The 13,032-nt window shown below is 54.3% G+C and overlaps 1 protein-coding gene across 1 annotated transcript in view; it reads left to right on the top strand.

The window, feature by feature from the left end:
* Nucleotides 1-1,068: 1,068 nt before the first annotated feature.
* MYO18B (myosin XVIIIB) overlaps nucleotides 1,069-13,032 on the top strand; it is a 221,992-nt gene continuing 210,028 nt past the window's right edge. The window contains exons 1-6 of the mRNA XM_079941940.1: nucleotides 1,069-1,122; nucleotides 2,909-3,067; nucleotides 8,182-9,444; nucleotides 9,950-10,016; nucleotides 10,864-10,976; nucleotides 12,266-12,442. Of these exons, the coding sequence (XP_079798066.1) occupies nucleotides 1,084-1,122; nucleotides 2,909-3,067; nucleotides 8,182-9,444; nucleotides 9,950-10,016; nucleotides 10,864-10,976; nucleotides 12,266-12,442 (1,818 nt within the window). The 5' untranslated portion in view covers nucleotides 1,069-1,083. The remainder of the gene's footprint in view (nucleotides 1,123-2,908; nucleotides 3,068-8,181; nucleotides 9,445-9,949; nucleotides 10,017-10,863; nucleotides 10,977-12,265; nucleotides 12,443-13,032) is intronic.

Genomic DNA, 13,032 nt, shown 5'->3' with positions numbered 1-13,032 from the left:
TTTAAAGGCAAATGGGGGGGAGATTTGCATTACAAAGAATTTTAATTGGAGTTGGAGGTCGAAGTTGGCCTCAATTAACGTGATTGAGCGCTAAGGCTATCACTAGAGGGAAGTAAAAGTTCCTCACTGGGACAGATCTCAGGTGTTCTTGCAGAGTCCTTGGAATCTTTGTGGTTTGGACCAGTTCCGAAGTTCGGGGTTGCACCAGGGGAGGATGTGTGTAAGGTCCCCCTCCTTGATGGCCTGCCGGCCCCATTGTAAAACCCCTGACATAAGTGACTCCATTTTATTTCACATTTCACAGCTCGCATCAAGATTCGGGACATTTCCATTGCCTTAGAAATTTCCACTCGTGGTGCTCCCACCTCCATCACTATAGATTAGATTAGATTAGCCTGTTTATTATTTTATTTATAATATTTATGTATTTATATAATATGTTTACAATATTTATATACTATAATATTCATAAGTAAAAGAATATTTCAAATTAAATTCAAATGTACTTTTAATAATTTTAATTAAAATTGTTATAATTTTAATTAAGATTAAAATTTTAATCAATTAAATTAAATTCAGTATACTTTTAAATAAAATCATGTTTTTATTTTAAAAGTTTAATAGTTTTAATTTGGTCAGGGTGCTAGTTATATAGTTGTGTTCTTTATGTGAGAGCCACTGAGCTATACACTTACTAGTATGTACTTTTCTGACTGTGTACATCAAGAGAACGTTAAAGTGCGGGGTCAGGGGGCAAGGATATCAGGGCACTGTCCACTCCATGGCCAGCAGCTCCCTGCTGACCGCATTCCTCCCAGATGTAACTGACAGTTGTGCCCGGCTTTGTGGTCTTGGTTCGTGGCATTGGTGGGGGTTAGATCTGGGCAGTACCCAGGAGCTAACCTGTCCCTCTCTTCTCTCCCCTCTGTGTCTCCGTGGGTTAGTCTCGTGTCCATCACCTCATGCGCTGCGTGTGTCCATAAAGCCGTATTCCGTGCTGCCCAGCAGAGAGCTTCATCCCATCCCATCTCATCTCATCTCATCTCACCTCGTCTCATCTCACGGTCCTGGCACTGCCTCAGCATGGCCATCTCATCACGCCTTGCCCTGTGGGAGCAGAAGGAAAGTAACGGTCAGGGCTCGGGCTGCAGCCACATGGGCCAACTGGACCCTCCAAGGACAAGTCATGGCCCCGGTGGCCCAGGCTGCCCCCTCCCACCTGGGGCCACCTGGGGCAGGGATCCTGACATTCAGAGCCTCCCTGGGGCATGTCCAGTCCCCCTTCGGTCTTCTGCCTCGGTTAGCCATGGCCTCTCCAACCCAGCCAGGCATTAGTGACCATGCCCTTGACTCCTCCCATGGCTGCCTGGTCTCCGTCTGTTCCGCAGTAGGTGGGGGGGAACAAGGGTGGACCAGCTGTCCAGTCTCCATCCTCATGGCAGCTCTGATGAGCATGAGGGTTGTGTGGGAGAAGTATGGGTGGGGAAGCGGGGGGTGAGGGGGCAGAGGCAGGGCTGTTGGCTGCCAGGTTTATGCCATGGGGATGGGTTTCTGAGGTCCCTGCCTTCTGTCACCATGGAGAGCTGGAAACGGGCCCTTCTTCCCAGTGATTCTGCTTTTCCCTTTTGTGTTTCTCATAAGATTCCATGAAAGGCTGCCTCTTTCTTTGATGCTTGTTATCTCCTCCTCACCTCATCCCACCCTGTGGACAGGGTGTAATGAATTGGAGGCTGGAGGGTGGGGTGGTCGAGAAGCTTCCTTCTGGCTGCCAATGCCCCTCTCAGACTGATCTGGGTGTAGTATAGAACAGTGCTGGAGGGAGTGGAGGTTGACACCTGCTGAGTGTGCCTTTCACTGTCAGGTTTCAGTCCACGTGAGCGTGGTGTAAACGTGAGCCCACTCCCCGTGTGTCTCTGGCTTCTCTCTTCCTAGGCAGAAGTCTGCCTTATCTCCTGGCCTCTGCTTTGTCTCCTGGCCTTTCCTGTCTCCTTTAGATTCCCTTTTATCAGCAGGGCTGCAGAGATCAAGTCTCCGCCACCCTCTTGAAGAGGACCTTGATAAGGAGCTTATTTTAAACCAGTGTGTAGCTCTGCCACGAGAAGTGCTGGAGACTTTTGTCTTTTTTAAACTCACGAGCAGCCACTGTGATGCTGGTTAGAGACGCACCCCAGTCGGTCACAGCCAGGCCCCCGTCTCAGCCTCCAAGGTCTCTGTGGCGAGTCTCAGCCGCAATCCAAGTCCGGCTAGCTGGCTTAGACCACGTTTCTGGGGTAAAATGCAGGCTTTAAAGCCCAGTATTGGGGAGCCCCTGGCTGTCCAGATTCTGGCTTAAGGACCATCAAGAAGTCATGGCACTGGGTCAGCGGAGCGGGCTATAGCCATAGGGCTGGAACCTTATATAAACCATGGCTTCCCGCCCTTCCCTCTCTTACCATGCTCCTGGCACAGAAAGTGATTAAAGTGATGAATTAATTGCTTAATCTATTAACTACAAGCTGAGATGGGACAGGGGAGTGTGGATGGTTCCCTGTGATCCATCCCCTTCTGGAAACCTGGAAAAGCTCCTTCTGAAACAGGTCTTCCCAGAGATGGGTCTGTCCCACACCAGGGAAGGGAACCAGTGGCCTTGTTCATGCAAATTCGTATTATGAGGAAACTGGGTCCAGGCAGAGATCGCACCAACTGGAGTAACCTCTGAAGCTCGTGCATTCCGTTCTCATGCGCTGTCTCGAGGCTTCCCAGAGCCTCGCCGGGCCTCTCCTGCTTTGCAGTGGCCTCTTGTACATGAGCTTGGTCGTGTATGTCCTCTTTGGGCGTCTCCCTGGCTCTGTCGCAGATTCTTTAAAGGGCGGCTTGCCTCCACTGGTTCATTCACTGAGCTTTCTCCTTCCTTGCTTCTGCAAAACAGATTCGGGAAGAGGACAGGAGCCCTCCACCATCCTCGCCCCCTCCCCTTTTCTCTGTCATCCCAGGGGGCTTCATTAGGCAACTGGTCCGGGAGACTGAGAAAGAGTCGAAGGAAGCAAGACGGAGGAAACAGGCAGTGCTTGCCTCCCCGGAACAAGAGGTAAGTGGCCCCACAGGAAGGGGACCAGGCGACTTTCAATACCTACCATTCTGGGAATGGTGGTCCGGTGGCTAGGACTCTGCACTCGCACTGCAGGGGGGCCTGGGTTCAATCCCTGGTCAGGGAGCAGGATCACATGTGCATGCTGCAACTAAAGATCCCACATGCTGCAATAAAGACCTGCCACAGCCTAAATAAATAATTTAAAAAATACCCACCATCCTGTCCTGTGAGCATCCTCTGAGTCACTTGCCAGCCTTTGTACCTGCAGTCCCCACTTCAGCTTGATCTGTTAAACTCCTACACCTCTGTCAAAACCCAACTCAAATGGTACATCTCTGGAAAGCTCTCCCATTGCCTTCCTTGAATTCCCACTCCACCCTCTATGCCTGTCTTAATTGTGGTCAGCATAGTAATTGGTGGCTCACGTGCCTTATTTGACTAGGCATTCCTTAAGAGCAACACCTCTCCCTCTCATTCGACTCTGTATCTTGAGCAGCTGTCATGGAACTTGACCCGTAGTGAACGCTCAGAAATTTTTGTTCACTGAGTGAATGCATGGTAACAGTTGATGTACGAGGGGATCATTTTTCCACTATTTCTGTAGAAAGGGAAACCTAAATATTAACTGAGGATGTATAGATAGTTTGCTTTCATTTAAGCAGAAAAGATGTTCCGGTGGTATTCTCTGATTATTGCTGTATTGGTTGTTAAAATTCTGAAAGCCTTCCACAGCAGGTGGTAAATGGCCATGGCCCCAAGTACCCCAAGTGCCCCCCAGCTGCCATGCTCACCTAGGCCCCTTTCCTGAGTCCCTCAGAGTGGCCACAGCCAATGATTAAAGGCTCACTGCTTGGCCCAGAAGGGATCTCAGGGCCCTGCTCCAGCTGGCGTCCCTTCTGACTGGTCGGTGTCCACTTACATGCTCTGAACAGCACTGCTGGCTGGAAGCAGTAGGTGGACGAGGTGCAGTCCCTGTGCTTTAAGGACCTGCAGATTGATCCCTGATGGTGGCCAGTGCTGCCTCCCTCCTGTCCCCCAGCTCTTCAGCCCGGGAACCCTGGCAGGCTGATGAGGCTGGACACCAGGGAGGCAGGATGATGAGGCTGGACACCAGGGAGGCAGGATGATGAGGCTGGACACCAGGGAGGCAGGATGATGAGGCTGGACGCCAGGGAGGCAGGATGATGAGGCTGGACACCAGGGAGGCAGGATGGTGAGGCTGGGAACCAGGGAGGCAGGCTTGGGGTGCTTGCACCTTGGGCATATCACAGTGTTAGCAGAAAGGGTATCTCCTTGCGTCTCTGCTACGCCCTCTTGAGGGTAGGTGGGTGCTGCAGCGATTGGGCTGAGAGATCTGGTGGCCTCAGGGCCTGGAGTTGGCTTGAGCCCAGTGGCCACCCTGGCTTTGCCTCCCATGCCCCTTCAGCTGTTGTTTGCCTGGCTGGTCCCCCACGTGCCTGCACCTGTCCAGTCACAGTGACTCTGATGCATCAGCGAAGTCCTCTAGCAACTGAACGGCAGCAGCTGCTGAAACCCCGCTGCTGAGCCTTCGTGGGGGTGGTGACAGGGAGGGCAGGCTCTGTCCCCAGCCCTGGCTGACGCAGCTTAAGTGGGGGCCAAAGTCCACCCCCACAGACTGCTGTTAGGTCGTGATGCAGTGTTACCGTGTGCCGTTTATCACTCGACAAGATGCACTGTCTGCTCAGGGGCTCATTTGATACCCTGTACAACAAGGGGGTGGATGGGATTATACCACTTAGCAGAGGTGGAGGCTGAGGTTCAGAGAGGTCAAGGCACTTGCTTAAGGTCATGAGGCCAGGTAGAGGCAGACCAGGGCCGGAGGCTGTGTGTCCTCTGCTCTGGCAAGCTGCCTGGGAAAGGGCCAGTCTGGGGAGTGAGGTGGCTGGTGTGGCAGCCACAGAGGCCTGGGGAGGAAAGGGTCCGAGGAGCCTGCAGGCTGCACTGGCTTTGCTGCGCGCAAGTTGAGAAGCAGAGCTAAGCAGAGGACAGGGATAAGCTGTCCCTGCAGGGCATGGATGGAGACTCTGAGTATGATGGACAGGCCTCAGACGACAACAGGTGTCTGGACCATGGGCCAAGATGTTCCCAGGGCTGGAGCAGGGCAGCCTCGGGACATGCTTCTGCGAGGCAGCAAGCCCTTGCTGGGTCCTGCCAGTTTAATTTTCTTGCCCCGATCACTAAATAACTTTGGCCTCTCTTTCCTCGCCCCAACACAGCCATTTCATTGCAGCCTCATATAATCCTTGCAGGGAGCCATTAGAATCCATCACCATTTTGCAGGAGTGGAAAACGAGGCTCTGGGAGTGACTTGGTTTTCCTAAGGCCACCCAGCCAGTGAGGGATGGGGAGAGACTGGAATAACATAGGGGCAGAAAGAGATCCATATCGGATGTCAGGAGAATTGGGTTCTAGCTCTGGCCCCACCACTCTGTGTGTTCCAGGCCAAATCCCATCCCCTCTCTTGGCCTTAGTTTGTGCATCTGTAAAATGGCTGGGCTGTGAGTTTCCTCTCAGCCCCGGTGATTCTAGGTGCTCTTCTTCCCCCTTGTACTGAGAAGGCTGCAGGTGGGATCTGAGGGTTTTGGTGACTGAGAAAATCTGAAGGAAGAGAGTACACATAGTAGAGGGGAGGGAGGTTGGGATGGGTTGTCTTGCTTGGCCCACCCCTGTGTTACTGTCTCCTCTACGGGGGTTTGGTTAAAAATAAGGCACTGACTCACTGTTCAAAATGGTGTGGACAGTGGTGAGATTTGCCAGCTGCAGCCAATCCCCTTTCGAAGGCAGTGTCCTGCCTGGTCCCAGGAGGTCAGACTGAGCTGCCGGGCTCTGGCTTTCTCAGCCCCAGTTGCATGTTGCAGTCACCTGGGGGGCCACCACCCAGACCAGCTGCATCAGACTCTCTGGGAGTGGAGCCGAAGCGATAGAATTTTTTAAAGCTCCCAGGAGATTCCAGCGAGTCCCAGGAAGACAAGCAACGCTGTCAGTACTCAACAGTTAAGGGCACTGGCTTCAGACTCAGAGAGGCCTGTGTGACTTTCCATTCTGGGTTTGTCTCTTGGGCCCCCTACATCTCTGTGTTTGCTCCCTTATCTGTAGAATGGGGAGAAGTTCAGAACCTACTTCATTGGGTTCTTTATTAGGTTAAGAAGGATATTGCATTATGGCGATGGAGGGCCCATTGCAAGATCTATAAATGATAGCCATTATTATTATTATTATTATTGTCATTTTTACAAAGATGAAGATCGAGACTGTGCTCTGGAGGCACCCATCACCTAAAACAGGAGAGCAACACAAATCAGAGCTAGAACGGGAGGCAGCACGTGGTCATGGTGCAGATGGTGCACGACAGACAGGGCTCTGGGACTCTGGGTCTATGAGGCAGTTTCTGATTGAGGTCTTCAGGCACAGGTTTGTGGAGGAGGGGGCGTTTGAGCTGGGTATAGAAATACGAGTAGAATGTGGACGAGTGGAGAGGGCAAGGGCGTTCCGGGCAGCAAGCTCAACGTGAACAAAAGCGTGGAAGCTGGGAAGCGTCAGGTGTGGCAGGAGATGCCAGGCGTGGCTGAAGCATGGAGACGAGCAGGGACAGTGAGACCAGATGGAGGTGGGGGCTCCTCTTCAAGAACTTTGAATGGCAGGTGGCTGTGTTGAATGGCTTTCCTGGAGGCTCTGGGCAGCTTCCAGAATCTTTTGATGAGGTTTTAAATGACTGGCAGCAAATTGACAGGACATTAGCTCAGCGGCTGTGGCCGTGGCCCAGGTGAGAGAGAGTGGACCTGGGTTTGGGAAAGGAGACTCAGGTGTGAAGCTTTGTAGGTGGAATCAACGCAGTCCTGGGACTGTTCTGGATGCAAAAGGATGAGAACCCCAGATGCTCAGGCACAGGTGTGTGGGAGGCTGGTGTTAGCAGGGTCCAAAGTGGCAGAACCCAGACTAGGACAGATGGTGCAGCCAGGCATCAGGGTAGAACTCCCCCCGTGGTCTCCTTCTGCAGAGGCAGAGGCAAAGCTGGCTCTGTGAGCAGTTCAGGCCACAGCCAGGCTGGTTTAAGGATGGAGGGCAGGGCGGGGCCGACATCACAAGGCAGTAGAAAGACATGGGAGAGGAACAGGCAGTGGAGACCCCTGAGTGTCGGGTACCCAGATGTCTCGGCCAAGCAAAAGTGGAAGACCTCAGGGCAGATCCAGAGCCCTCACCTGGTGTGCAGGTGTGTTCTGGGGACCAGGATAGCGAAAGTAGCAGCAGATCACTTTGTTCAGTTCTCTGCAATTTCCACATCTCAGCCTACAAAAAAGTCTGGATGGTCAGCTGGTATCTGCCTGCACTGAGGGAAAACCAAAGCTCAGAGAGGATAGGTGATGTCGTCCAAGGTCACCGAGCTGGAAAGCATCAGAGCCAAGACTAGAACAGGTCCTCCGATGACAGGCTCCATGTCCTTTCCCCATCCCTTCCTGGCTCAGCGGGAAGAATCAGGCATAAATAATAGTGAGAACAGTGACAACAGCACCAGTGACAGCAGCAGCAATAGCTCCTGTTACTGAGGACGTACCAGGTGCTGGGCTCAGCTTCCATATGCTACTGGGAAGCCTCACGCCCACCTGGTGAGGTAGGACATTATGCTTCTCATTTTATTGGTAAGGAAACTGACTCAGAGAGGGGAAGTTTTTTTGTGTGGTTTGTTTTGTTTTGGCTGTGCTGCACGGCATGTGGGATCTTAGTTCCCCGACCAGGGATTGAACCTGTGTCCCCAGCAGTGGAAGTGCGGAGTCTTAACCACTGGACCACCAGGGAAGTCCCGAGGGGAAGTAATTTATCTAAGGCCACACAGCTAGTGAGTGGCAGAGTTCGGAAGTGAATTTGGGTCTGTTGGGCTCCAAAGTCCACTCTCCTTTCATAATGTCACTTGGCCTTGAGGTTCTGAGCCAAAGCCTAGGGTGTAGGGTGCTGGGGTTTGGCCCATTGCCCGTACATGCCTGAGGGTCTTTGGATGAATTAATGGTTGGCTGAACAAATGAGTGAATGAATGAGTGAATGACAAAGCTGTCTGGTCAGCAAGCAGCTAAGTATGGTTGTGGTGTCTCTTCTAGACCCCAGAGATTTCCACCAGTCAACCCAACAGTGGCACCAAATCTGGAAGCCAGCACATCTCCCAGGACAACCAGTCGAGCTCTCCTCAGAGCTCAGACATTCTGGGCAAGAAGAGTGAGGGGGCCGGCACCATGGACCCGGAGCTGATGACCAGTATCAACGGCGAGAGGCCCCAGGAGTCGGGCCCCAGTGTGACACCAGCCAGAAAAAGCCTGCCCTTCAAGAGAGGGATAAGGGGGGGCGATGTGCTGCTGATGGTGGCCAAGCTGGACCCGGACTCAGCCAAGCCAGAGCAGAGGACCCAGCCCCGGGACGGCCCCGCTTGCAAGACCCCAGCCCCAGACCCCGGAGGGGAAAAAGAGCGGGAGACCCCAGGGACTCCTTGTGGCCCCCAGGCCGGCACCCAGGATGCAGCTCTGAAGGCTGAGTTGACCCAGACTGGGGATCTTGGGAACCCAGGAACTGTGCTACTGACCAAAGGCGAGAAGGATCAAGGCACAATGGGGAAAGGGGGTGGGGCCCCCCAGACCAAAGGGACGAAAGGGGGTGAGCCCCAGGGCAGGGAGGGGCTGGGTGAGGGGGGGCAGCTGGGGGCAGCGGAGAAAGGGAGAGGGGACCCCCCCAAAAAGGGGGCAAAGTGGAATTTCTCTAAGGTTGCAGCAGGTGAAGGGAAGTGGGCTGGGGCCCAAGCCCAGGTGAGAAAGTGGGGAGGTTCCCTGGGCAGAAGGAGCAAGTGGGACGGTCCCCAGAGTAAGAAGGACAAAGAAGGTGTGCTCCTAAGTAAGGCGGACAAGACAGACGGACCTCAGACAGAGGTGGAGAAGCCGGGCACAGTGCAGGGGGATGTGGGGGAAGCTCCTGGAGTGATGGAGAAAGCAGGCGAGCCTCGGAGCATGGCTGGAAAGGCAGGTGAGCCCCAGGGGAAGACGAAACCGGTGGGACAACCTCAGAGCGAGTCTGGGGAGGCAGGTAAAGCCGGGAGTAAGACAGAGAAGGACTCTGAAGCCCCCAAGGAGGTGGATGCACATGGAGAGACCCCAGTTACAGCTGGGAAGGAGGACCAGCCTGAGCGCAGAGGGCGGAAAGCAGAGGACGCCTGCGCTAGAGCCAGTGATGGGGCTGGGGCCCTGGAGGTGGAGCCGCAAGGACCCGGACAGCCTGCCCTGGAGAACCGTGTGGAAAGGCCTCAGAGTCAGGAGAGCCAAGAGGGGCCAGCCCTGCAGGAGGGGAGCAGAGGAGGCCAGAGCGGAGTCTCAGGCCAGGTGAGGGGGCTGCGGCCCCGGGGGCGGGGAGGGGCAGGCCAGAGGAGGAGGGGTGGGAAAGGCAGGGACAGGAGACGGACCGGGAGTGGAGGGCATGGCCAGCCTAGAGAAGGGAACAGGCACTCCCCCGACCACAAGCGGGGGTCTTGAGGACCCCGCAGCACCTGTCCCGGGGTGAGATTCTCCGCAGAGTGAGGGAACGTCCCAACCACACCTCTCGAGCCTGAGCTTGAAGTTTCACACAGCAGTTCTTCGTGCTGGGTAAACAGCAGGTGGCTCGAAGTGCAGATTCCCGGTCCCCGCCTTGGAGCTTACCATTCAGAAAGCTGGGGCGGGGCTGTGGCTTCTGCATTGAAACGAGCACCCTCACCGGCACCGGGAGATTCTGATTTCGCTGGTCCCAGACGCACTGTGAGAAGTGCCCACGTAAGGGGTCTGCCCCTCGCACGGGGGTTGGGGGAGGGCAGCGTCATCTTGGTCTAATTTATGCGATCTTTGCCCTCAGGCTCCTGAGGACAGATGGTATGAGGCGGAGAAAGTCTGGCTGGTTCAGAAGGATGGATTTACTCTTGGTAATTAGGGGTGTTAGCACATCCGGGGACTAATCCTCTCCCTCTTACAGCCCCCCCCTGCTGCCAGGTCCTGAACACAGTCTGCGGAGTGAGGAGGGGGGAAGGGGGAAGGGGCAGCTGGGACTGGGATGGGGATATGTGGCTTTGGGGTGGGAATAGGCGGATGTCATTTCACCCTTGGCAACTGGTCTGTTTTCAAAGGCATTTGTTCCTTGGTGATTAATTAATTTAACTAATTCATTAAAGCAGCAAGCATTGTTTGGTTCCTACAGTGTTGCTCAAGGAACTTGGAGTCTAGTGCAAGTGGCCAAATGGATTTCATCTCAGTGGATTTCATTTCATTTCATCTTTTGCTGGTGATTTGGGGGCTAGTGACCAAACACTACGGAGAAGTTACTCTGAGTCCCATTCAGAACACGGCTGGGAAGAGTGATTGATTAGTGATGTCTGTCATGGGCCCTGGAAAGAAAAAAGGCAGCCTGTATGCCATTAGCTGCTGTCCCAGGTCTCTATATGCATTGGGTCAGTGCACCCAGCCATCTGGGTGCCTGGCATTGTGCCAGCTGATAAAAGCCCCAAATGAGTCAGACCCAGCCTCTCTCCTCCAAGAGTTTGGGGTCACAATTCAGAACCCTCCCTGTAAGTAGGCTCCAAGGGGCGGTGATGCTAGCCCATTTCTGACATGTCTCAGACCTCTCCAGCCTCTTGGCCTGGCTCAGCAGCTCAGAATCTTTTCATCTCCTCCCCACCTGCCCCCGTCTTCTACCCTCCCCTCCTTCCCTGCTCCTCTTTTTCTCTCCCCCCCCCCGCCCTCTCCTTCTCTCTCTCCCACTGGGTTGTCTACCAGCAACGGTGCTGAAGCCAGATGAGGGAACAGCCGACCTGCCGGCAGGAAGGGTACGACTGTGCATTGATGCGGACAAAAGCATCACTGAGGTGGACGAGGATCACGTCCATCGGGTGAGCCCCCTGCCCCCTCCCGGCCTGCTCTGTACCCTCCTTCCCCACCCCTGAGAGAGATTTCCTTGTGCTGGACTGCACATAATACTTCAGCTTGATGCCCTGGGGGGAATTATAGGGAAGATCACCATTGAAGCCATTACTCTGCTGGAGGTATATTGCTAAGGGCTCATTACTCTGTCCCATGGTGTCCCCTTTATGAGGACATGTTCAGAGATGTGTTTGTCATGTCTTGGGACTGGGAGTTCTGCTTGATCTGAGAAAGTGATTGTTTTCCTTTTTATGGACATTGCAAATCATGCTACAAAGCATGCTTCCTTTTTCACCCTGGCTGCCAGGGAATTCAGAGCCGGATGAGCAGTTTGCCATTAACCATAGCATAGGTTCCCGTGGCCTACCTTTTGGGCATCAACCTTTTGTTTTTTTGGTTGTTTTGCATAATTTTTGCACTACACCATGAGTCTATCTGCGGATAAGTCGGAGTCTAGTGATAGAAGTAAAAGGTCCTATCCTGATCCTTTTCCACCCCTCACAGCCTACTAATTGAGAAGGAGTTTCCTCCAGGAGTTCCATGTGGGCCTCGTTCATCTTCTTCCCTCTTTGCTCCTTCTCTGCCCACCCCAGGGCCTCTAATCCCACCAGTGCTGGGAGTTTGCAGAAGGCCAGTGTCCTCAGAAGAAAAACTGACTCATGAAAGAGCTGAGGGTTGACCCAAACGCCAGAGCATTAGGCCCAAAAAACTCCCTGAAGCTGGAAAGAATGGTAGGAAGGTTTTTAGAGTGGATGCCCTAAGGAGAGCTGCAGTCATCCCTTGCTTCTAGAAGGGTTTGGGCATATTTCCAAGTGATCAGTGTATGATGGGCTATCAGAAATGGGGCAGTTAGGGCATTGGCCTCCAGCCTCAGTGTCACAGAGCACATGCAGAGCTCCCTGACAAGACCCGGAAGAGGAGGAAACAGCAGAGGACACTTCCTCTAGAGCACCACCCGTCTTTCGTGTTTGAGAGACAGAGGTGCTGGAGTCTTGCTGTGTCGTCCTGAGAGCATCCCCCCTCCCAGTGCCATGAGCACAGGGAGGAAGGACCGTGCGGGGAGGGGGGCGCTGCACAAAGAGCAAAGGAGAAGAGGTGCCCTTGTTTCATTTGTAGGGTTTCCTCACTCTCTCCAGAGTCCTTGTGTTCTGTTCTGGTCTTTGGCACAGAGCTCTCCAGGGACAGGGTCACCAGGGCTGTGTGTGTGTGTTTGGGGGGGCGCCCAGGAGGCCAGAGGACACTGTGTGATGGTTCACAGGCCAATCCGCCCGAGCTGGACCAGGCCGAGGACCTGGCCTCCCTGGTCAGTGTCAACGAGTCCAGTGTGCTGAACACGCTTCTGCACCGCCACCGGGCTCGGCTGCTGCACACCTGCGCTGGGCCTGACCTGATCGTCCTTCAGCCCCAGGGACCCACGGCGCCCTCTGCAGCCAAGGTGAGGGGGCCCCATGGGGCCAGGGCTGGGGACTGCGCAGGAGGGGTGGGGTGGAGGGGTCCCTCTGCATCTCGGGAGAGCAGGGCAGCATCCTGCAGACGTGGATTCTGGGGCGCCGTGGGCATTGGGTAGCCTTGGGGACCACATGAACCCCCCTCCTTAGAGGGGAAGGATGAGTAACCGATAGAAACAGCAACAGGAGTGTGAAAGACAGTAATAATAAGAGAGAACGTATTGACTATCAGCTGTGTACCAGGCACTGCTGCAAGCACCTTCGTGTGCATCTCCATCAATTCTCAGGCCCACCTGACAGGACAGGGACCACGACCAGCCCCGTTCCATGGACGAGAGGCTGGGCCAGCTGCCAGATGTGCTGGGGTGAGACCCACGCTGTCGGCCCCTCTGTGCTCTGAGCCCCATGCTGGACCCGCGGGAGTCCCAGACACCCATGTGAACGGGGAAACAGAAGCCTCGGTTCCGCCTTTATTTACTTTTCCCTGTGGAGTGTAAAATGGCCCGTTTTTTGTTAAGACGACAGTCAAAGCAAAGAAAACCTGTCAGCGCCACCTCGTGGAGAGGTCTGCAGCTAC

Source organism: Stenella coeruleoalba (assembly GCF_951394435.1).
Source record: "Stenella coeruleoalba genome assembly, chromosome: 14".
Taxonomy (NCBI): domain Eukaryota; kingdom Metazoa; phylum Chordata; class Mammalia; order Artiodactyla; family Delphinidae; genus Stenella; species Stenella coeruleoalba.
Note: the sequence above shows the minus strand (reverse complement) of the source record. Positions and strands in the feature narration are given on the sequence as shown.